General features: G+C 53.9%; 7 protein-coding genes and 1 non-coding gene across 8 annotated transcripts; 5 read left to right on the top strand and 3 right to left on the bottom strand.

Moving 5' to 3' along the window:
• Positions 1-421: 421 nt before the first annotated feature.
• Positions 422-931, top strand: COL26b_003869 (uncharacterized protein; the record flags this gene model as incomplete). The annotated part of the gene is made up of 2 exons (XM_053176754.1): positions 422-709; positions 842-931. 2 exons carry the CDS (start codon positions 422-424, stop codon positions 929-931), a joined length of 378 nt encoding a protein of 125 aa, XP_053039364.1.
• A 3,727-nt stretch (positions 932-4,658) lies between these two features.
• Positions 4,659-4,730, top strand: COL26b_003868. The gene has a single exon. It is a non-coding gene; the product is annotated as a tRNA-Thr (tRNA).
• Positions 4,731-5,954: 1,224 nt separating this feature from the next.
• Positions 5,955-7,985, bottom strand: COL26b_003867 (uncharacterized protein; the record flags this gene model as incomplete). Its single annotated transcript, XM_053176753.1, is given in 2 exon segments — positions 5,955-7,598; positions 7,611-7,985. 2 exon segments carry the CDS (start codon positions 7,983-7,985, stop codon positions 5,955-5,957), a joined length of 2,019 nt encoding a protein of 672 aa, XP_053039363.1.
• Positions 7,986-11,127: 3,142 nt separating this feature from the next.
• COL26b_003866 (uncharacterized protein) lies at positions 11,128-12,297 on the top strand (the record flags this gene model as incomplete). Its single annotated transcript, XM_053176752.1, has 1 exon — positions 11,128-12,297. One exon carries the CDS (start codon positions 11,128-11,130, stop codon positions 12,295-12,297), a length of 1,170 nt encoding a protein of 389 aa, XP_053039362.1.
• A 151-nt stretch (positions 12,298-12,448) lies between these two features.
• Positions 12,449-15,253, bottom strand: COL26b_003865 (uncharacterized protein; the record flags this gene model as incomplete). Its single annotated transcript, XM_053176751.1, has 6 exons — positions 12,449-12,657; positions 12,714-14,701; positions 14,754-14,905; positions 14,957-15,039; positions 15,090-15,155; positions 15,217-15,253. 6 exons carry the CDS (start codon positions 15,251-15,253, stop codon positions 12,449-12,451), a joined length of 2,535 nt encoding a protein of 844 aa, XP_053039361.1.
• A 440-nt stretch (positions 15,254-15,693) lies between these two features.
• Positions 15,694-17,005, bottom strand: GPI14 (GPI mannosyltransferase 1; the record flags this gene model as incomplete). Its single annotated transcript, XM_053176750.1, has 2 exons — positions 15,694-16,177; positions 16,299-17,005. The coding sequence occupies 2 exons, from the start codon at positions 17,003-17,005 to the stop codon at positions 15,694-15,696; spliced, it is 1,191 nt and encodes a 396-aa protein (XP_053039360.1).
• Positions 17,006-17,385: 380 nt separating this feature from the next.
• On the top strand, positions 17,386-18,264 carry COL26b_003863 (uncharacterized protein; the record flags this gene model as incomplete). The annotated part of the gene is made up of 2 exons (XM_053176749.1): positions 17,386-17,567; positions 17,697-18,264. 2 exons carry the CDS (start codon positions 17,386-17,388, stop codon positions 18,262-18,264), a joined length of 750 nt encoding a protein of 249 aa, XP_053039359.1.
• A 2,210-nt stretch (positions 18,265-20,474) lies between these two features.
• On the top strand, positions 20,475-22,890 carry COL26b_003862 (uncharacterized protein; the record flags this gene model as incomplete). The annotated part of the gene is made up of 3 exons (XM_053176748.1): positions 20,475-20,794; positions 21,749-22,715; positions 22,864-22,890. The coding sequence occupies 3 exons, from the start codon at positions 20,475-20,477 to the stop codon at positions 22,888-22,890; spliced, it is 1,314 nt and encodes a 437-aa protein (XP_053039358.1).
• Between the last annotated feature and the right edge of the window lie 1,025 nt (positions 22,891-23,915).

Below are 23,915 nucleotides of genomic sequence, written 5' to 3'. Positions count from 1 at the left end.
AACAACGAACCACAAACACATCATTAAGGAGTTGCAGCCCCTTGAAAATTCGTAAAGCGAGAGTGAACAATACGACAGCCTTCTTGTAACGGCAACTTTTCCCGCTTTCAATGGCAACATTTCCTTCTTAGCCTTACAACGGCAACTTGCCTTTCTCATCTACCTGCATATATCCAGTCTTAGAGTTGAAGGGGCCCCCAAAAAGCCCGTCACCAATCTTGCCGCTCAACTCACTCAACGTTCAACCGCAGAAAAAGCATTCGCATCATACCAGTCTGTTACCAGCCAGACACGGACAGAGCTATTACACATGATCGCCCAGCAGCGCAGCCGTGGACGTTTATCGCTCCCAACCGCCTTAGCTATAGGCGCTTTCATTGTCATTTCTCTCTACTTCTTCTCGGCCCAACCAACGCCCACGATGGTCGACTCCGAGTCGTCGTCCTTTCCCCATCTGCAACTGAGCCTCTCCCAGACCGTCGCCTCGAAAGCCCCCAGCGTCTCGGTATCGGTCAAGAACACTAGTCCTGACACTCCTGTGACGATCCTGAAGTGGGATTCTCCCCTTGATGAGGCCGCTCTTGGCTTGGGTCTGGTGTCGATCACGCCCGCCGGGGCGTCTGAGCCTATCCACATCGACGCCGTCAAACTTACCCGCAAGATGCCACCAAGTGCCGAATCCCTAGTTACGTTGCTTCCTGGTGAGAGTGTAAGCAATGTCATCGAGCTACGCGAGCCGAGGGTTTCAAAAGATGTGTGGAAGGCAGGCCACGCGAAAGTAAAGATGACAGGGAGGTGGATGGCCGTTTGGCCCGGAGTGACTACAAAAGAATTGTTGCAGCAGCCGGAGAAGCTGCAGTCTGTCGGCGCTGGTGCTGGTGGTTCGTTGACTGGGGATTGGAAGACTGAGACAGTGGAGATTGGCCAGTAGTGGACTCGGTCTCTGAACTGCAGCTCACTCAATAAACACAAACAACATGGTTAGACGTCTCCTCTCTAATGGGGGAAATTGATTTCCTAAGAAAACGACCAACTTCACCACCAGCTGTTTGCGATTTGACATTGTTTGCAAAAGTATGTGTTTGCCATGACTTGAGCCTGTCGATACTTGGGGGCTCAGGTCCAGGCTTGAATAATTGTGTCAAAATCCGGTTTAACCAAAGCTCCTCGCTCAGGAGACTATTTCTAACTCGCTTTTACAGAAGCTTCCGTTGTTGATGAACTTTCATAGCACATAGAGTATGGGCGATTCAGTAGGTAGCACTCTCCGCGTTCTGCTTTGAACTAGGAGGAGATTAATGAAGAGCCCTTAAACTTTACCAAAGTAGGGCTTGGTCCTTCCGTTTGAGTTGCGACTTACCTCGTGTGCTATTTATCGGCGTTTCAATGTTCGCATTGCTCATGCCGAGCTTTCCGTGTTGAGGATCCGGATCCGCGAAGCAGCAGCGTCTCACGACACTCCCGAAGAAGCTGTATTATGAAGGTGAACTTGATATTTCAAAGCTCTATAACCTACAAGCTTGATTAGGACTGAGAAAATGTAAGGCAATGGCGATAAGGAGCTATACCTACATTTTATTTGTCATGAGTCAAGCTGTGGTGAAGAACGCCGGGCTGGAGCTAGGAATTTGGAAACTTGTTAGTTGAAGTTGAATTGCGCAACCATTCCTTTCACAAATTGCTTCTCTTCATTAAATAATAAAATAAAAAGAATTCCTGAGATTTGTGCGCAGAGTTAAGACTGGTACTTGCCTAACTTAATACACGCACATGCTGGTGGTTGAAAACTTTGATATCATCATGTCTACACAAAACTCCCCTAAAGACAGTCGATATCCCAAAACAAGACTGCGATGCTTTCCGGAACATATTCATGTGAACAGCTATAAAAGCTTCCTGGTGCCACGGAACCCAGAATCGAGTTCAACAATTGCGAAGTGTGATGGGTTGGGCTTGATGTCCTTTTGGTTAGAGGAAAGCATGCGAATGACTTGAAGAGATGCTTCAGTCCCGATCTCAGCCGAGAAGTATTGGTACATTTTTTCTTCTTGGATATGATGAACAGTCTGCTCGTATGTAGTGAATACATCGCGAACAGCGATGATCAATAATAGAGAGCCAGTTAACAGGTCGATCACCTGGGCGTTCGGACCAACTTCCGTCAAAGAGAAAGAAAAGTCCTTCCGAAGATGGTTTTGCATAGTACTGCTAAACGTAACGTTGTGGAAGTGGCCATAGCTTCCGGAATGTACAAATTGTGACACGGATCATCTGTCCAATACTCTTGTTTCACCGCTTGTCTACATTTGACTGCGGTGAATACATTCAAAATGACGAAACACACGGAAAGCTGCCTCCTTCACAAAGATTTCAAGGCAACCACTCTGAACGGCAACTCATAGCCCATTAGAATGATACTGCGCTACCTAACCGCCCAAAGGTATCGCATGGATTGGCCCATTGCCTTTTTCGTGTGCACTTACAGAATTATTTGGGCTTTTAAATTAGTATGTCGTCTCGTTTCCATGACTTTCAGGCTTCAAGTCTCAAGCATTCCCCCGCGGAGCAGTGGCTTAATAGCGTTAATCTACATGGAAAGTTTATGAGAGATGCCGGATAAGATGAAGTTCTTGTTCCACCCTCTCACAAATGGGGCACAGCTTCTAGATATGGTCGAATGGGTCTGGCACCGCTACACAAGGCTGACTGGCGCCGATCAGCAAACGGCGATTACCACGAATCACGAGCAGCTTACAGAATACAATCTTCTAAATCAACCAGTGACTTTCATAGAGGTTTCTGTCGTCTGAAAGAGCTGCAGTGCATCATACATGAATAGCCCAGAGAAAACGGGGGATCATAGTGTGACTATACAACCCCATGACAGCGACCATGCTATTCTTACTTCAGAAAGCTTGCACCGAAACAGGATTCAAGCTTGTGTAGGCGATTTAGAGACAATGACTGGCAATGCTATCTCTTGTTGAGACGCTGTGTGGGTGTTTGGGATCATTTATATCGATGTAGTGCAATCACCACCGTCGATATGAGGTGTCCGCAAGTGGCAGAACAGCAGATCTCTTCTCAGCACTTGCTATGATATCAATCAAGCAATAAATGACCTGAATGTGAACATAAAAACCGAGCTTCCTCAGTTTGACGGTAGACAAGCCAATGCGACCCTTTTTTGTCTCAGATAGAAACAGGCTACTGAAGGCAATCGTCATAGGAGTCTCGTCACTATCTATTGAGAGGGATTCCAAAGCTCGTCAAGAGTAAGGAGAAACTCATCGGTGTCTCCCCAGCATTGACTATGCGCTTGGAATACACCCGAAGGCAAAGACGACAGACCCACGCCGGCGAGTCCCAACCACAGATAGAGAGCGGCCGACAACGTTAGTCAAAAAAGTCAAAACTTACGTGGCATGATCTCTACCTCGTTAACAGGCAGCCAAATCCTCGGAAAGAATCATTTCTGGTACGTCTTCGTTTCTCAGCAGCCATCTTCGGCCTCTTAGAGCTGAAGCCATGCCTTGCGCGTGGGCAACCACCGGCGCTGGAGGAGAAGAGATGCCTCAATCCCAGGCGCGTATATAAAGAAAGCTGGACGAAGTGTTTGGTAGAGCATCAAGCCAATGGCTTCTTCGCATTCTCATGGCATTGAGTTCTGTAAAACTGTCGTCATGAGATGGTGAAAACCTCGATGCAAGCGAACTCAACCACGATACGTGCCACACGACGCAATGCATAGGAGACTTCTCCTCCTCTTTTGAATATCGTGGGATGATTTTCTTGAATACGTATAGGAAGGCGCAGGACAATGCTGAAGGGGCAGGAGCCGCGCAGTGTCGACCATCTGACACCGCTCATCATGAGCATGCCCTTGAGTCCTCCATCGAGATGTAGAGTTTGTGGAGTTCGCAATGAGGCTGGAATATTCGCCGAGATTCATCAAAGCATCCAACTTGAACTGTATTCAACGAAGGGTGGCTTATTTTATGCCCAATTCCCACACGCAGCCTTCAAGTCCTCTGAGCAAGCCGACATCTTCTGCAAGAGAAACTCCCAAGGAACCAAAAAGGTTGAAGCCCAACCGCCTTCCCTCGGATAATAAGTTTCAGAGCCCAAGAGTAAAAGAACATGTCGTCACGGAAGCCTTTGGCGCGAATAATAAACGGCAGTCCGCACTTACATGGTGATGGGGACTGTCAATCATGTTCCATCCATACAACTGACGAGGAGCATCTATCGACTTCGAGTCACTCGCAAAGAGCAGACTAAGACATGAGCTCTACCACGAATCAGTCGAAAAAAGAACGAAATGGGTTCGTGGTGTACCCCCCAAAGAACGCCGCCTCAAACACCACACAGCCTAACCCCACAGCAGCTTCAACACCAGCACTCACACACTGACTGACATGACGAAGCCACTTGCCAACTAAACAACCACCCACAACCAGCACCAAGCCCCAGAAACCCCTCAAAAGCATTAAAAAAAACCTCAGATCAATCCAAATCTTGACTAAAGACAAAACAGTCGTCGGCAAAACCTCCGCGCCCAAACCAAAACTAACGCCTGCACCCCGGCCAAACTGGACGTCGGCTCCACACCGCTCCCCAGCCATCCTTAGTCCCAAATATAGAGTGTCGTCTCCAGCGCCTTGTTGGCTAAGTGGTATAGCGCCTCACTAGTAATGAGGAGATCGGGTGTTCGATTCACCCACGAGGCAAGCAGCCTCCGACATTTCCGTCGGCCGAGTCTTTTTGCATTTTCTCCTCACCCTCTTCCTTCCTTTTTGCATCGCCATCCAGCATCTCTAAATGCACAATCCTCCCTCCACCGAGTATCCGCAATCCGGTCGGCTGCCTGTTCACCCATAAAACCCCCCTCGCTCCCCGTCACCTCCGTCTCCGAGCCGAAGGCCACGCCCCCAGTCAACCTCCTGTCTCACCCCCAGCCAACAAGCTCCCCTCCCTCCCAGGACACATCGCAATCACCCAAGCCACGCTCTTCAAAAAAGGAGGCTCACAAGGGCCCGACGCATTGTCTCTGCACCTCCCGTATACACCCCTACCACCCGTAATTGAGACCGTTGAGCAAGACATTCACCGCGTACGAAAGAAGCAATACCTCGGCCCCCTTTTGCACCCATGTGGGACCTGATATTTCCGTCTCCCATCCCGATCGAGACAGAGTCCTGGTCCAGAACCCTCAGCCTCATCGCCGCCCAGCCCTCGGAACTCCCCGCTAGGTACCCGGATGGACCCCTGATCTTCACATCTGACATCACTCACCGCCAAACGCAAGAAGCATGAACTTGAAATCATCACCAGAGTCTTTGACTGGTCTTATTTGACTCGAATCGATATTATACACATCGGCTCGTCATCATCTGCATGTTCCCCTTTTCGTCTCCTCCGTCTTTCCGTCTTGATTCTTGGTCTTCTTCCTGCATCCCCTGCTCATGAGCAGAGATATCGCAAGGGTCGAAACTTCCTCCCCAAACCAAGCGCAGGCGAAAAAATCAGTTGTGGTCGCCTTCTTTTTGGACTTCAAATCCCACTCGGCCCGCCCTTGTATGTTCCGTTCTTTATATGTAAAGTTGCTTTGGGGTATCTGTTGGTACACAAAAACGTGTGACAAAGGAAAACCGGTTTGTTTGCAGAAAATGAGCAGTCGCAGTGTTTCTACCCTCCCTTTTCGGGAGGAAAGATGATGCTTCGCCGATGATGTCGTTCCTTTCGTTAAAATGCCGAAAGGCCGAGTAGACAAATGAGAAAATAGAAAACGCCTGGTTCCGACTAATCCTGTCTCCCGATGCAATGTTTGGTGATTTTGTGAAAGGAAAATGTTCCGTGAGTGGTGATGTTGTGCGATGCCGCCGCAACGTCCAGGCCGCGACGGGAGACCCGGTCTGCTTGAAAGATTATAATGTGTAGTATTGAAGGCGCTGTTATGAGCCCTCCGTCGGCAGCTCGATACCGCTATCGCGGTCCTGCGGCTCTTTGCTCCAGTTTGGCGTGAGACTCCTCGGGGAATCCACTGGACTGCTCGGTGCTGACGCTCCATCCTTGCGAGACTCCTCATCCTCGTTGTCCCGCAGGTAAGCCGGCTGGAGCACACGTGGTGGCAGCTTCACCTCGCTGGGTTGGACCTTGTACTCGAGAGCCTTCTTGCCCTCCTTGATGAGTTCCTCCGTCCAATTCAAGCACTTCTTGATGCTCTGATTGATCTTCTGACTGTCGACAAGCAGCTCTCTGTGCTTGGTGAGATCCAGCTGAAGTCGCTTTTCGTCTCGTTTCCTCCGCCGAGTGTCGCGCTCGGGGTCCGACTTGGCAGAGTCCGTCTCGTCAAGCTCCGATGACTCAAACATGGAATCCTCGAGGTCTTCTAAATCGCCTTCGCCCTCAACCCCGCCTTCACCTCCAGCTTCAACCTCCTCCTCCTCCTCACTAAGGTCCGAAAGATCTAAAACACCTTCGATACCAAGACCCGTGGTCGGCTCGGACGGTTCCTCCGCTGGTGGCGCGGTGGGAGCCGAGGACAGACGGCCAGACCGGGACAGTCTCTTGTACCTCCTCAATTCAGCCGTCTGTTTCCTGAGCTGCCTCTCGAGCGATCTGTTAATGGCCTCCAGGGAAGCGTTTGTAATCTCCAGATCCTGCACCTTGCGTTCCCTCCTGGCGTGCTTCACCATATCGTTCAAAGGGTCGCCGTGGTTCGACCGGGTCGGGCTGTGGAGTTCTTCCAGATCCCTGGAATCGTCGTCGTCATCGTCCTCCTCCTCTTCCTCTCCCTCAGATTCGCTCAGCTCATCTGCTGCCTGCAATATCGAAGCTATCGTGATCGGCTGGTTAGGGAAGAAGCTGGCCATTGTCGGAGACGACACTCCGGAGGGAGTCGGCGACTGAGAAGCCATGAACTGTGACATGATCATGGCATCGGTAGGTGCAGCGTCAGAGCCGACGTGGCTCGCGGGCCGGCTGTTGACATGACTGGCTACCTGAGAGACGGCGTCCATGCTGATTTTGCGCTTGTGCATCGAAGGCGCCAGGGGCGGCGGGCTGGTCATCTGGGTCCGAGTCTGCGGTTGACTATTGCTCTTAACCAATGGCGGAGCAGCTGGAGCTTGTATCGGCTTGTTGGGCGACATGGGCCTAGACGCAAGCGATAAACCGCTTGCCGAGCCAGCTGAATTCCTAGCCTTCTTTCTCGACTCTGCGATGGTCGGCCCCGTGCCTGAAGCTGCAGACGACGGCCTGAAGCCTGGAGCCAGATTTGGAGCTCCATTTGCATAAAAGAACTTGCTCTGCGGCGGCTCCGGCGTGGGCGCAAGTGTCGGTGATAATGACGGTGCCAGCGAGGGAGCGAGCATCGGCGTGAAGCCTACGCCGGCGGACGTGGGCCGATTCTTGTCTACGGCGCTGCCATTGGCGTACAGGAAGGTGGAAGCTCGCTGTGGGGCGGCAGGAGCAGCAACAGGCTGCTTGGGCTGGGGAGCGGGCGCGGAGGGTTTGGCGTCGCTCGCATAGAAAAATTTGGAGTCGGCATCGTGGCGGTTGCCAGCGGTGGAAGGCACAGGGCTGAAGGTAACGACCTGTCTCCTTACCGGCTCAGCCTGGAAAGTGGGCTGGTGATCCCAATCGTTGGTCCGGTCGGGGTTCGGTGTGCCGTTGGGAGTGCTATTATTGCTGTCGACGCGGTTCTGGCGAGGGCCGGATCGCGGTGTGATATTATTGCCCAGGAAGGGCGCAGGACTCGTCAGGTCGTCCTTGGCTCCTCCCCCAGCAGTGGCATGTAAAGTCGGGTGTTGGGTGTTGTTATTCGTATTATCGTTGCGGCGGCGGCCCAGGGGGGTCACGACGGAGGCTGGTTTCGCAGCAACTTTCGGGGTGAGGGGAGCTCGATTCATTCCCTTTGCGGTGAGGGAGGGCATTCCCGGCTGGCGGGTAGTCGTGCTGCCCCCTTTGTCGTAGGGGGGCATTGTGGTGGGCGTGGGAGAGGCAGATGCTGAGGCGGATGCGGATGCGGGTGTGGAGGATGAGGTGGGCGAAGGTGTTGGCGACGGCTTCGCTCGCGCAGCGTTGGCAGGACGAGATGAGGGGTTCAGGACATTTTGGTCTCTGTTGCGGAGGGGAGAGCGCAAGCTGGAGGACAGTGCAGGTTGCTGTCGTCGGGCGGAGGCAGAACCCTGAGGGGAAGTAGCAGGAGTTTCCGCAGTGGTACCCGCGTCGTCGGCGTCGGTGGTTGTGGTAGTGGTGGTATTGGAGGCGGTCGCGGGTGGTGGTTGCGAAGAGGATGTTGTGTTTGGGTTTGGGTTTGGATTGGCAGCAGTAGCAGTAGCAGCGGCGGCGGCGGCGGTTGGGTTGGCGGTTGCGGTTGTAGTGGTGGAGTGGGAGTTTGATGTTTTGGTGGTGCCTGCGCCAATTGTGGTTACGGTCACAGTACTTCTACTTCTAGTGGTGGTAGCTGTGATGCGTGGCCGGGGCCCCGTTGCGGTTGGTGGGCCAGTGGCAGCAGTGCGAGTCGCAGTCGCAGCACTAGTTCCAGCGGCAGCGACAGTCTTTGGTCTGCTGGTTGGAGTGTTGGTGGTGGTGCTGGTGGTGGTGCCAGTGCTGCCAATGCCAGAGCCAGAGACAGACCTTCGCGTGGGCGTGCTAGCGGGATTATTTGTGGTTCGGGCTCGAATCTGGGCGACCGTGGGTTTGCGACCCGCGGATGCTGGTGCTGGTGAGACGGGCCGCAAGGGCGTCGAGGTCGGCGAGAGCAGCGCAGGCGAAGAGGCCCTGGACGATGCTGCTGTTGATGCTGCTGACGACAGGGCGGGGTTGCGGGTGGCGGGCGAGAGCGACGATGGCCTGATGTTTCTGTGAAGCCGGGATGGGTCGGGCTTCTTGGGCTTGTTCTTGGTGAGGTCTTCAGAAGCAGTCGACAGATTGTTGCAGCCGGCCGGCGTGTTGGCGGAGGTGAGCGAGCGCATTTTGGGCAGCAGCAGCCGCTACCTATTTGCAGGTGACTGTTCGGTTCGGGTTCCTGGCGGCGGTGGTGGACAGGTGCTGGTACAGGTACAGGTACAGGTGCTGGTACTCCTGGGGTTCCTCCTCCGTCCTCGGCTTCTCACTGGCTACCATGGCCGGGAAACGGAAAACCACATTGGACGAACACGGGCGCTCCCTGCCTCTTTCTGTCGTCGTCGTGCACTCCTTTCCCAGGAACGAGGCTGCAAAATGAAAACCTGCAAAAGATGTGCAAAGAAAAATAGAAGCCAGCAGGGATGGGCGCGGTGGTCGACTGTCGAGGTGCCCAGTTTACCGGTGACGGTGGGCTTCGAGGAAAGTGGTTCGCAGGGCCTGCAATTCCGCTTGAGGCAGTCGACGACGATGCCGGTTCTCTCGTGTGTGTATGACTGTGCCCGTCGTACGCACAAGTGCTTGCTTGCTGCAGGTCGGGGGTGCGAGAGGGGGGGTAGGGGAGGGGAGGGGTTCGTCGTCGGTGAGGCAAAAGGCGGTGATGGACCACTTCGCCGCTTCACCTTTTTCAGCTTGGGGTCCCGTCCGGATAGGAGTCAAAAAAAGGAGGCAATGTGCTTTGCAGCCCAAAGACCAAGACCGAGAAAGGAAGAAGAAAAAGAGTTGTTGGTTTGTTGTCTCGCGCTTGTCTCTCTCAAACAGCGTTGACTCGACACGAAACGGTCCCCGATTGAAACATGCAGGTTGATGATCAACGGCGTAGCGGTGACACAGGGCAGGTAAGGTAGCAGCAGCAACCAACCGCGAACAGACGCGTCCAAGGTGTGTGTGCCGGAATAGGGAAACTTGGGGGATCAAAAACGAGACAGACCACGAGTGGTGAGTGTGACTGAGAGATTGGAATGGGCAGCGGCGGCGGGGGGGAGGACGCAAGTTGAAGAATGTCATTCACGATTCCACGAAACGGGGGCGTCCAGTAGCAGCCCAGTTAGCCGCAAGCCTCAAAGTTGCATATTCGACTCCTCTCTCACGCTTGAACCTCACCGAGGATCCGTAAAAAAAGAGGAGAGCGCAGGCGAACCTGGGAACGGGAATGGCAGATAATGCAATATGACATGTTCGCTATCGTCCACAGCAAGGCACAAAACTATCCATGGGCCATCGTCCATTGGGCCATGTTATTCCTGGCGTGTTGTCATTCTTCGAAACCGCCCGTTGGATCCCCCTCATCTCGATTGGCATTTGTTTATTTATGCGTCCCAACCTGCACAAACCCACTCCACACGACACAAGACAACCAATCCCGGATATCTCAGAGGTCTGCCGTCGTGACATTTCGTCTTGTGTGCTGTGTGATTTGGTTCGAGAGGTGCAGTGTGCAGTGCTTGTCTCGAACTCTTGCCTGCCTTACGGATACCTACCCTTGGTCCATAACACCTTGGGTATATATGAATGCAGCTTAGCGGAGACTCACTGCTCACAAGAGATAGAAAATAAAAAAGGAAAAGAATATCGCCAAAGAGCGGGACAAGGGCGGCAGGGCGGGAAACGATTCACCTTCGGGACGGCGGTGACATTTCGTCTCTCCTTCGGTGCCTTCCCCCTTCAGGTCGGACCCTTCCCAGTCTGCTTTATTTTTGTTTTGGGCCCTTGACAGCGCCCATCTCGTTTATTTTCCTCCCCCCCTTCCTCCCGTGATCCCGGGTTGTTGCCCGGCCGGGCCAAATTGAACGTGGGCACGCGCTAGCGGAACGTCGCGGTACGTATCTGTTTTCCCTCCTTCGCGACTTTCCATCTCGAAATCTCAATCTCGTAGCGCGTCATTCCGCCCTCCGAGGCAACACTTTTGAACCCCACCAAAAGGGGACACGGTGCACCCCTGTCGCTTAGCAGCCGCCTGTTAAGGGAACAACCACCACACCTCTCCAGCTTCCAGTGCGGGCCCCGCGCCAGACAGCTGACCACTCACCGTGACCGTGGAACCCGCTGACAAAGACCGAAGACGCTCGCAGCGCAACATTCTCCAAATCCCATCACGACGTCAACCTCGAACTGCCTCTCTGTCAGGACCCTCACTCAACAAACGACGACCCATCCAACCTCTGTCGCGGCCCCCCCACGGCCTCTCCAACGCGACGCCATCAAGGACAACAAAAAATGGGCTACATCGGCGTCTCTCTCATCATCGCCTCCGTCGTCTGGGTCATCGTCGCCCCTCCGCCATGGATACACCCCTTCATGCCGCCCTTCCTCCTGACCTGGCGTCCCTCCCCATCCCTCCCGGCGCCACCAAAGACACGCTCAAGTCCCCCGCCGGATGATGACAAGAACCCAAGCAACGGCACCGCCGCCCCCGACGAGCAAAAGCGCACCGCAGCCGCACCTGCCCCGCCATCCATCAACTTCCCCGAAGACCCCGACCTGACACCGGCACCGGCACCGAAGAACGACGGCCTCGCCATGCCTCCTCCTCCCACAATCGTCCGCCGCCCGAACGCGACCTCTGCCCCGGCCCCGGTGATATCAGAGCCAGAGGAGGAACAAACAACACCCAAAGCCAACCCCTCCACCCCGCCCGGCCCAGCCGTACCCTCGTTCTCCCTCAACGAACCCTCCTCAACCGGCCTAACCACAGGCGCGAACCCGACCCCGACCCTCGGCCTCGGAAGCATGCCGCCCCCTCCAGCACCCGGGCGCGGCAGCATGCCTCCTCCCCCGCCTCTCTTCAACAACACCTCGACAAACTCCCTCCCAGGCCGCGGGAGCATGCCTCCCCCACCACCATCCTCACGAGGCCCCGTCCCACCCCGCCTCGCCGCTTTCCCAGCCGCAAACTCCCCCCAACGCGCCCGCGGCCCCGTCCCCAACCGCGGCCCTACCTCCTCCTCCTCCTCCTCCTCGCTCCTACCGCCGCCAACACACTCCGCCAAACCCTCCAAACCAAGCCGCAAAGTAATCCTCACGCCCGGCCACTCCCCGCTCGACTGGGCGCGCATCTCCGCTCCCAACGCCGACCTGCGCAACCTGCCCCCCTCCACGCCCTACCTCAAAGTCACCCCCTCCATGCTCAAGAAGATGACCGGCCGCAAGGGCAAGGACGCCTGGATGGCCCTCGGCGGCCGCGTCTACAACATCACCCCCTACCTGCCCTACCACCCCGCCGGCGAGCCCGAGCTGCTCCGCGGCGCCGGGCGAGACGGCACGAAGCTGTTTGGGGAGATCCACCCCTGGGTCAACTACGAGACTATGCTTTCGGCGTGTTTGGTCGGGCTGCTGGTGGACGAGGAAGAAGGCGCGAAGCCGAGCGCCATGGATGAGATGGATTAAACCCCTTCTTTTGCACATTTTAGAAGAGAGAGACAGGCACATACGGTTACTACGCTGTGTATTAACAGGTCGACCCTGCATACAGATACTGATAGAGTGATACCCCATAATAGACGCACCGCTCACAGCGACCGCAATCATACAAACATCGCTAGTTGGCCTCCTCGGCGCCATCGTCCGCATCCTTCTCGCTGGCGTTGTAGTCAACCATCTCAGCGTCGCCGTCCGCATCATTGTCGTCGGCCTTGCTGCCCTCGCCAGCTTCGCGGGCACGGCTTCTTGAGAGCCTTCTTGCCCGACTTCGCGTTATAGCTCCCTTTGACTCGTCGCTCCACTTGAACAGCAGGCCTTCAGGATCAGCTTTGGGCTATCTCAGCGTCTCCTAAACTTGAACTTCAGCCCGTCGTCGTCGTCACTCTCATCGCTGTCAGCCACCTCTCGAGGTTTCCTCGCCGCTCGGGTCTTCTTCGCAGGTGGTTCGTCGGCCGGAGCCGGAGGCGGCGCTGCTCTCTTGCCGCGCGTCGTCCTCTGACTTTGGCTAGTAGCTTGAGACTGTGTCGTCGTGGCGCGGGAGCTTCTCGATCGTGATGGGGCGGGTTCTGGCTCGGGCTCGGGTGCAGGCGTCTCATCCTCTTCGTCGCTGCTGACAATGCTAATTGTGCCCCGATCTTGAAGTAACACACGTCGGGAAGCGGCAGACTGACCAGTACTCGTGCCACTCTTCTGACTAGTATTCCTGCCGCTTTTCTGGATGTCGTCTTTCTTCTTCTTCTGACTATCGTCCTCGAGCCAGTACTCATCGCCAATGCCATAATCCTTCTTCTTGACCTCCTTTAGAGGGACAATGACTTTCTGGCGCGGTCGTCCCGTGAGCTCGCCACGGGGTACGAAGCCTTTGAAATTCTTGCGTCCATTCCAGGCAGGGTTCCATCTGCCGCTCGCTACGTCTTCCTCGTGAGTCCTGGTTGCCGGCCGTTGACGTACAGGCATAGCCACCGTGGTTTGGTTCCGACCAATCTCTGCCAAGTCAAGGTCGGCTGGCAAATTGCGAAGGTCATCCTTTTCGGCCTTGGCCGCAGCCTCCAGTTCTTCACGACGTTTGCGAGCGACTTCGAGGACATCAATCTCTTGCTTCACCTTCTTGGCCTTGGTAGCAGGCTTCGGCTCCGGAGCCTTTGGAGGTTCGGGCTCCTTAGGTCGCGGGTCTGGATCTTCTCCAGCCTCAATCCGTCGTCGCTTGGCTGCGGCTACATTTGGGATAATATCATCCATGATGCTGTCATCCTCTACTGGAGGCCGCTTCCTCTGTGACCTCCTGGTTCTCGTCTCTTGTGACGATTCTGGGATTTCATCAAGTGCGGCCGCCTCTTGCGACACGAATAACCCCTCCTCGGTCTCCGGTTGAGTGTTGACAGGCACGCTCTCTGGTTCTTTGGGAACCACGGGATCATCATCGTCGTCGTCATTATCGAATCCAGCAAAACGTCTGGTGGCTGCCCTTCGCACACGAGCTGGTCTCACTGGTGGAGCAGACGGTGCAGACTCTTGGGGTGTGTGTTGTGAAGGGGCGGGCTGGTCAACATCCATCGAGTCACTGCTCGAAGCCTGCTGCGGCGCTGTGCGTGGAGGCTCCTGAGTAGGGTCAATCTCCAGACGCCGACGCAGAATACTGGCGTCTTTGACGAGAATCGCCTCAAGGAACTCGTTCTGCTCAATGGGCCTATGGTCCAATCGGAGTGAGACTTGAGTGAAGAATTCTGCATACCAGGCCATGGCATCACCTTTGCTAGGAGTATAGCGGACGACAACAACACCTCGTCCCTCGCTGCCATCTTCAAAGCACCCAAGCCCTTTCTCGCCTGCTTCTGTTTTGACGTACAGAATGAACTCGTCGACAGTAGTCGCGTTGGGGGTCACCTTTGTGTAAAGCGCCTTGCCCTTGCCGTTGATGATGGGCGCGCGAAGATTCTCAAACTGGCCCTTTTCGTAGAAAATGAACGTGTATCCCTCAAAGATGCCGCGGCGACCTTCGTCGGGGGCATAAGCGGCGTTAGGACGCTCGACAGGTTCGCCGCCACGTGGAGGCAAGTGGGTTAAGGCATCGGGCCAGGAGCTGTCGAAGTTATCCTCCAGCGCACATATAGCTGTTGGCTCCGAAGTCGCTGCCGCAACAATCGCATCGACAAATGAGTCCGTCACAATGTATTTCCCATTAACAAGAGCTTGAAGGCCCTTTGACGTATTACGCTTTTTTACCACCACGTGTGTCGTATGCTCAACATCGTATTCGGATGTAAGCTTGATGTCCAGCTGCTCGACGTCGGCTCGCAGTCGGGACAAGGGGTCGGCTTGCATTTCGCGACTAGAGAAACTGAAGGTCAGCACCACCGGGTGCCATGTCAACCTAGAAAATGGTCAGCAGCAGTTCACTTTTTCGCGACAGAATGCGACCGTACCGGAAGACTTCCGTGCAACCGCCAATCTTGATCTCTGCCGTCGCTTCGGTCACCACATGTTTCTCGCCCTTATACTTGTGTCCATCGACCGTTGTGCCCGCCTTCGTGTTCAAGTCTTCGATCGTTATCGTCGACCGACTAGACAGATTTTGCTGCGAATAAGATCAGCAGAGTTGCCTTACGTATACCCAACTAGAACGTACGCTGTCGCCTTCGGGAACCTTGTCGACTTGTATCGTCATGTGCTTGCGCGAGATGGTCTTGTGGGCGATCGTGAGGGTTCCGGCTGCAGTTGTCAGCAACGTGAGTCATTCGGGAGTCAGTTGAATCGCATACGTTCGACATTCGCGGATGTTCGGCCAAAGAGATACAGTTTTCCGGGGCGCAGCCAGATGCGCCGGCCTGGGATCAATCGCGTTAGCTCGTGTCGCTGGCAGCTGTCAGCAGGAAGCTCAATACGAACCCTCGAGCGCGTTTCCCTCGTTCTCTAGCAGCCACATTGCAGAAGTAAGTATCTGATCCACAGGATAAAATGTTTGCAGATCGTTGCGCAATGGGAGGACGTTGTGGCGCTGGGAAAAGTCGTTGGGTGCTTGGCCTGCAAGGTGCGAAATGGTGGGGAGAAGTTGCGCGACTGGTTGGATCGCGTTCGGACGTGCTCCTGCGGGAAGGTGACGCCTAATCACGTGGCCACTTTCCAGGCAACAGCACCTTTGAACCTGGCTCGATTGCACCTGAAAGCTTCAATCAAGGTATTGTCTTTGACACATTTGGCGATTGTACTTTCTCAAGTTGAGTTGCCGGAAGGGTCGTGCTTGGTTGCCTGCAAACCATTGACGCCGAATCGACCGTTTCACTCAAGCCAACGGTGAGAGCCACACTTTAATTAAATCTAGTTTTATTCAGAATGAACAGGCCAGTGTTGCCATGTATTGCTATATCAACTCTTGGCCTCGATGGCCTTGACAGTGCTCGCTGCCTCTGCTCCATCACCAATGATGACACCTAGGATCCAGCAATTGACCAAGAAGAATCCCACCGAGGACGCAAAAAGGCCCGGGAAGAATGTACTGTATCCCAAAAACTCGAGTTGAAATCCCTGCTGCAGCCATGCAGCTTGAGAAACAACCCAGAGACCCAGCGCCGTCACTCCCAGCTTCGGGCTCTTCAGAAATGCCGAATTGGGGAGATAGAGCGGGAGGAAGACCATGTACCAGAGGAAGTACTGACTGGTGCAGACTTTGTTGAAGGTAACAAATGCAAAAGTCTGCGCCATCATTGATGTTGCAAGATCCTTCTTCGCCAGAACGAGAGGGATGAGTATGGTCGAGAGCATAATCTGAGGGAAGAATGCCACAGACTCAACCTTGATGGTCGCTGTGGATGGCAGTGCCGAATTGAGGTAGAGAAGGATGTTGTACGGACTGAAATTATGCCTGTGGTCTATCCTGGTGACGTGATGAAAGTAGGTATGCACCAAGAACGGGGTGCCGTAGCTGGAGGATCTTAGCATGGCAACCAAAGAGAGTTTCATTTAAGACTCACATTTCGAACATGGCAATGTTCAGACCCATGAATGTTGCAAGACTGACGACTGCCAGCTTTATCCTCTCCGGATTCAAGAAGTTGACGAGGACTTTAGGAAGAGACTTCGCACGCTCAGCCCCCTTTCGTCCCAGGGTCTCATCATCCATCCACCAGACGATTGCCGGTGCGTAGATGAACGGGTAGATCTTGAAATGCACCCCAAATCCGAGCAGAAGACCGGCCAATGCCGTCCGCTTTTCCAAAACAGCCCATAGAAGTGCCATCACCATCACACCGAGCAGACCCTCGGAGCTTCCTCTCGTGCTGATTGTCGCAACCATTGGGTTGAGAAGCCAAATGCTGGCAAACTTCAGAGCCCTTCCCTCATCGACGCCGCGACTCTTCAGAATACGCACAATCAGCCATCCTGCCAGGAGATCTGCCACAGCAAAGACCGCTTTTCCGAACGAAAACCATCCATCCCAGGCGGTCGGAACGAGCATCCACGCCAAGAGAGGCGTGTAGCGGTAAGTCTCGCGGTCGTAAGGTGAGCGCCCCTGCGCCGTGAAGCGGGCGGCATCGGTGAAAACCAAATAGTCGATGTCGGTGTACTTGACTGCCGAGTTGGCGTCCTGCCAGAGACCATAAAAGAGCATGCCGACGCGGAGAAGCGCGGCGGCGCCGAAGAGCGGCACGGGCCGGAAGAGCGCATTGAGGCCGGCCATGGTTGGGCGGTGTTTCAATCCTCCCAGTATTTCCGGTAAGATGTGACACTTTACACTGCCATTGGACACCGTGCAGTATTCGATCGCAACACCCGGGCTCCGATTTGTTGATGTCGCGTGATTATTGAAGCTTCAAGTCGTAGCTTCCCCTTCCCAACTGGGGAAATTTGAGTGACGTGGGCATAACTGGCAAGCCCCTGGCTGTCGCAGAGACCCGCACCCGCCGCTACACTGTGTATGGACCCACACCCGGGGGTTCTGCTCCAATCAACCCCACCATCAATTCTGACCCTGTGCATCAACCATCAAACTGCATCACCGACTTCATCGCGGAGGGCACTTTATCAACGGCACTCAACAATCGCTGCAACAAACTCACGATGTCTAAGCGCGATCGTGATGGAAACATGCGGTCCAATGAGGCCAAGCAGAAGCCCGCGGCACCCGTGACGCAGTTTACACCCATGTTCACCAAATTCCGCGACGAGCTGGACGAGCACCACGACCGGAGAGAGCGCATCATCAAGGCCTCGAGAGACGTCACTGCTCTGAGCAAGAAGATGTATTTTTTTCCTCGTCTGAACAGAATCAGAATGAATCGGCTAACACTTGGACAGAATTTTCACCTGCCAAAGGTACCCTCGCCCCTGCGCATCCAGCAGGTGCACCACTGTCCACTGACACAACACAGAGTCAACAAGCTCGGTGAACTCCCCAACTTCGCACAGAAGGAACTCAACACCCGCATGGAAGAGATCAAGAACCACCTCACCTCAATCGAGGGCGACATCCAGGGCATCAATCGCTACCGCTACGCCTACTCCCTTCGCTGTCTCGAGGAACTTGTCGAGGCCCTCTCCTTCACCCACTACCTGCGTACCCAGACCCTCATCAGCCCAGATGACACAGCAGCCGCGGTCCCGGCAAACGTGCCTCTGACCGAGAACGACTACATGTACGGCCTCTTCGACCTGTTCGGCGAGATGATGCGCTTCGCCACCGTCACGACAGCCCAAACGGGACAGCTCGCCGGCGTTGAGGGCCGCAACATCCTGCAGGATATTCACGAGCTGAGCAGCTGCTTCGAGATCCTGCCAGAGATTCCGACCAAGGACTTCAGAGGAAAGATGGAGGTTATGAGGCAGTCGGTGCGCAAGGTGGAGAAGCTGGGCTACGGTCTAGCGATTCGGGGCACAGAGAGGCCAAAGGGCTGGGTGCCTGATATGAAGGAGGACTTTGACCCCTCTTCTCTGGAGTGAGGCAGACATTCTTGTCTTTGGGCGCAGTACCAATAATTATCAGGCATACATGACGAAGTCAGAGGGTGTTCCATTTGCAGTTACCGGCCTGAAAGGCAGGAGGGCCGGCGTTCAAAATATTGAAGGAAAGACTGAGTTTTTATGGATCCATTCGTGCGAAGGGATACGGTCTGCTGGTTTCACGCTGAGATCGTAACTCATCCCAGCATCTCCGAACTGTTGTTCAATTAACCTCGCGGCCGCCCACCGACTCTACGCTACATCCGCAAGAACAACGACAGGATTGGAACTAGGTGAAGCCAGCAATATACAAGACCTTATCCCTGCTGGAGTTGTACCTTTCTCTCGGTTTCACACTTAAAGCGTGACGTATACCAAGTGTTGAGTGTACGCGTTATTGGGTTCAAAATGAATGTTCAAAGCCGTGGCTGTTCAATGCATTTTTGTGCTATGTGAGGAACTCCTAAGAACAGTCTGGTCCCATCATCCCACCCAATTGTTCCATTATCCAATCCAAGTATAGCTGTTTAGAAGCACGTGGGGTTGTACGGGGTGTTAGGGTCATAAGACACACAGCGGTTGTCGCCGCAGATGGGAATGTAGTTGCACGAGACCGGTGTGGGGCCACAGCAGTCGGTGTTCTCATTGCACTTGGCATAGAGTGCCTCGCATCGCTCTGTCATCAAGTCAACATCGAGGTAGGGCAGAGGGTGTGGGGCTTTCACTGACTTTCTACTGCGAAAAGAGTACCGTCATCATTGTTGGGGGAGGATGGCACCGCGGAGACAAGAGCGGCGAAGGCCAGAAGGGCGATCTTCAGAGTAGAAGGCATTTTTACAGCGTTGAAAATTGGTTGAATGAGCGTGTTGTGGATGTTGAAGAAGCGCGACAACATAATAGTGCGAAGGGGCTTTGGTACAGGAACATATTTATAGATTCGCTATGTGGTTGACTAGGATTAATGCAACTGGAGTGCTACGTGACTCTCAATCAACCGCCAAGTCCTATCATCAGGGGAAGTGGGTTGTTGCGCGAGCTAAGCCGCGGCCTCCTAGGCCGGCTCTGACTCCGACGTTGTCGTACTGTTCGGATCAACCCATAACGGGTGGTCTGAAAACTTCTTATATTAAAGCGGTTCATTCTATCTCCCCGAGCCCACTACTTAAGCTTCCGAGAATCATTCACACGGGACGACCGGGGACCCGTTCCTCAACCCGGCGCGGACTCTAAGTCCGTCAGCAATAAGTGAATGTTGCACTAGGTACTCTCTCCAAGTAGTTGAAGAATGTACAATGCCTTTGGAAGCCACTATTTCCCTGAAGGTGGTGCATCGCTCTTGCCGACTACTCGACAGTCAGGCCAGTGAGCCAACACTTGATTCTTGGTTAAATCGCAAGTCATAACAGGCTGTGAGTCAGAGGCACCGTGGCACAGCACCTAGCTCATGAATGCCGAAAGCCTCAGAATTGTGGATCCTGTCGAGTGTACAATCGGCCACTGATATAGAATGTGTACGCAGTAGGGCGTGGCCTGCCATTTGGCCCCCAAAGCCTCTTATTATTAGAAAGCATGACCTTATTATGATGGGCTTTCCCGGAAGAGTGGAAGGCTCCGGACAAAATGGGTCCTTCCTCTCAACAAACGCCGCTGACATTATTCCAGAGACCCTAGCCCATCATTCATATGAACTTCACGCGTCCGCGGAGAGCGAGGTTCAACCCGCGGAAACCTCAATTTCCTTTGTTTTGGTGAAAGGCAGACAAGCCCTGACTTCTACATGACTGAAGACCCTTTCATCCAACGACAAAGTTCATATTTGTTTATCGGCCTCTGTACACAAGAAAATCGAAACACGCAAGTTCCTTGCCTTCTGGGAGTGCTCGCGAACGCCGCCTCTAAATTTAACCACGAACGTCACCAGTTGATCAGAAAGAGGATGGCGCAAGATCCTGCCGTGTCTGACGCACGCATGTTGTGGCGGCGCAGTAGAGAAAATCAATAGTTCGCTCCAATGCGGGACAGAGCCTGATCTGAAATGCAAGCAGAATGCTCCCAACAGATAGCTGATAACCCCCTTTGCCAGCCTGATCAAGCCCCCCGACCCCGCTTCCTTCCACGTCAGCTCTCCCTAGTATTTCAAATGGGCATTATCTGTCAAGGGAAATGGCCATGGCATTTCCCACGCAATCTCATGAACCTCATATGCGAAGATGGAAGTAATAGGCGGCGCCACCGCCGTGCTCCAGCTCGTGGTCGCTCTCTCAAAGACAGTTCAAGTTGCCAGCAGCGCGTATCATGACATCCGGCGCATCGATGATAGGATAGAGGACTTTGAGTCGCAGCTCGAGGCTACCAGGTTCCATCTTAATTTGCTAGAGAACTGCATCTCCAGCGGAACTTTTGGTGAGCATATCTGTCGGTACGCGGAGCTCGTCCCCGTGATCAAATCATGCGATCGCGCGTACACGCGGCTTTCCAACATCTTCGTCAAGATCCACCGCGATAGATCATGGGCGACCTCTGTGAGGACGTACGCACGTTTTCAACGATATGATGATCAAATTCATGCGCTCAGGGGGCAGATCGCAACTTGCATAGGGGCACTCCAACTTCCGGTTATAGTACATTCAGGGTATGTCGTTTGTCTATTCCAGGTTTCAGTCTAGACGGCCTTCGTCTCTAACCAGGCGGCTTGTGTTAGGTACAACGCAGCTGCGAGCAATAACCCGCTTACGACGGCGAAGATTTCCATGTTGGTTGAAGATCTCGCAAAACGAATGCAGGACTTAGAGACAGCAACAACAGAACATCAGCAGGAATTGATGGCCCAGGAGTTGTACATCCAGCAGGCCAAATTCAAAAAGACCGAATCCAGTGATGCCAATGATCGCAGCAACCCAGAGGCACTGGCGGATCAAAACAAAGGGTCACAAACTTCCTTCAGCGCCCGGCAAGCTTCTATGGCTACTTTGACATCTTCAGCAACTGCTTCCGAACGCCTGTCCCGCGTCAGCAGCACTCTGGTCGCACTCCAGCTAGACGAACCTCAACACACAGATGTGCCAGAGACAGCTTCGAGAAGTACAAGCTATTCAGACCTGCAAATTGACATGGAGATGCTCGAAGAAACCCGCTCGATGATAATGGCAACCCAAGGACTGTGCGGTAGCATCAAAGACGCAGCCACAACCCTCGACTCCAAATCCATGTTGTCCGGCCCATTAAGTCCTCTTTCCCGCAATACGACGGTCCGCACGAGACGAGGTCCTTACTCTGTTGCCCCCATAGAGGTAGACTTTGGCGAAATGCTGAGTGCCGGGCTGGCTTTCGGTCCATACATACACGGAGATAGGCACAGACAAATCTCAGACTGGGCAATCGACGTCAACGGCGACGATGCCAGATCTCTCTCTGACACCGCATCAACTCGAGCTGGAAGCATATCCACTGCGCCAATCTCAGAAGCTACTTCGTTAACATCGAGAGCGACGGGCGTTAGCAGCCAAAGCCTCGCCGACGAACTCAACCAGCGACGGATCAAGCACGCCGAGCAGATGATTGCGAGCAATCAATTCTCCAAGGCTATTCCACATCTTGTTAGAGTGCTTGATGGCCAGCCTGGGTCTGAAAAGGACCCTCGTCTGATCCGCATGCTTGCAAAAGCTCTCGGTGAAACGGATCCCAACAGTAAAGACGCCGAGATTCTATGCAAAAGGTATCCCAGTCTTGCGCTCCATCTCGATGCTCAACGTCTAGTCCAGGCCGAAATACTACTCGCTGAGCCGAACCTTGGCGGGGTGGTTCGCTTACTTCAATCTTATGGGGTGACTCAAGCCGAGGGTTTTGCGTATGACGATGTCAACATCAACATCCGGCTGATCTTGTCCACTGCGTTGGTACAGCTTAGCCAAGCGGACGAAGCTCTCCTCATCTTAAATCGCCTTTCACAGAGGGAGGAGCTCGACCCAGCACAAACGAGCGACGTCCATCGTTTGCTCGCTGAGACGTACGCCCTCAAGTCGGACCTAGACCATGCAAAGTCTCACTGCATGCAAGCCATCGAGCTGAACATGGAGGTCCGCGGCCGTGATGACGAGAGAACCCTCGCTTGTTTGTCGCTTATGGTTGACGTCTGTCGCAAGACAATGGACCCGGATGAAGACATCTGGAAAGACATGTTGCCAGAGGGGCCCGAGAGAACCGTCATGGCCTCAGTGTCCATTGGCGAAATCTCGGTGAGCTCTTCTAACCCGGCCCAGAGACTTCACGCGTTATACCGGGACATGGTTGAGATGGCCATCACTGACGTGGGAGCGGCGGCTGACCTAGGTACCGACTTTCTGCGAAAGAACTATTACGTCGATGCGCTTTCCGCAAAATGGTACCCGAATCAGCCCAAAAAGGCTGGTCAAGTTTGCTTTGACTGTATTCGACGGAACATCATTGAGATGGTCAGCATGAAAGCCTTGCCCCTGACACCTCAGACCCCGGATATGCTTTGCACATTCCACCAAAAACCGGCTGACACCTGGACCGAGTTCAGAGAGTCAAGTGGCTCTTACTTGCCTTGCTATTCATTGTTATCCTTCTTCTCTATAGCAGATCCTGTACCAGACCAATGGCTAGGGAGGGACGGGGCTGCCGGTTGCGTGAAAGAGATTGAATTCCTGCTCACGCTCGGAAACCCCCACGACAGAATGCTCGGCGCTCTAATCAACACGCCTGAGCAGTTCTTCGTGCCGCAGAAGAATGCGGACCAATCTGATCAGGCCAGGCGTATTGTGCGAACCCCATTGTGGATGGCTGCAACCTTTGGTCAGAAGGCGGTCGTGGAGTTTCTTCTATCTCTTGATATCACGGATCGGAATCAGCTGTCGTGTGACGGGTTGCTTGCGTTCCCGCCGTGCAATCCTCAAGGCCGGGAGATCGTCTCCAAGATCAACACTTCCGTGACCACTCTTATTAACAAAGCCTCACAAAAACAAGCTCTACAACTGTTGAGGGCGGCGCACGGCATGTGGAGGTACAGCAGATTGCCAGTATACGAAGCCCTTCTTGAAAAAGGGGGGCCTGGAGCAGCTGACCAGCCCATGCAACTTCCAAACAACAAACGGTCGAGCACTTCGCTTTTTGGTGTTTTCCGGGGATCTAAGTCACATGATTCGGATGAACTGTTACTGCCACCAGTGTGCGGTGTCGTAAGAACCTGGGTTGACGGGTCCGTCTCAAGATTCGAGCCACTAGCAGTACTCCAGGTTCTCAAGAAGCATGGAGCAGGCTTCAGAGCTACAGACGAAAAGGGGCGTACGGCATTTGACTTTGCACTCCGAGAGGCCAAGAAGTGTTTGAAAGAAAGTGTCGTCTCAGGGTTGAAATATCTTGATGATAACCCACCGCTTTTGAAGGCGTCTGGCATGAGCTCGGTGGCACTGAGTCATATCAAAGTGGTGCAATATCTTCGTTCTGCTTTATAGATCGTTTTACAGTCGTTTTAGAGTAAGCTTACTGGGTGAATTTGAAGTTGCTGGTGCATACCTCATGCACTTGTTTTCTCATTTGTGTGTAGATGTAAATACATATATGCAGATTTGATAATTGGTTACGTTTCCTTACCTTATTTAAATACCGGGGCTTTGCACGTCCTCTGGTAT

Source organism: Colletotrichum chrysophilum (assembly GCF_026319265.1).
Source record: "Colletotrichum chrysophilum strain AFK26 chromosome Unknown scaffold_22, whole genome shotgun sequence".
Taxonomy (NCBI): domain Eukaryota; kingdom Fungi; phylum Ascomycota; class Sordariomycetes; order Glomerellales; family Glomerellaceae; genus Colletotrichum; species Colletotrichum chrysophilum.
This window is presented reverse-complemented; position numbering and strand designations above follow the sequence as displayed.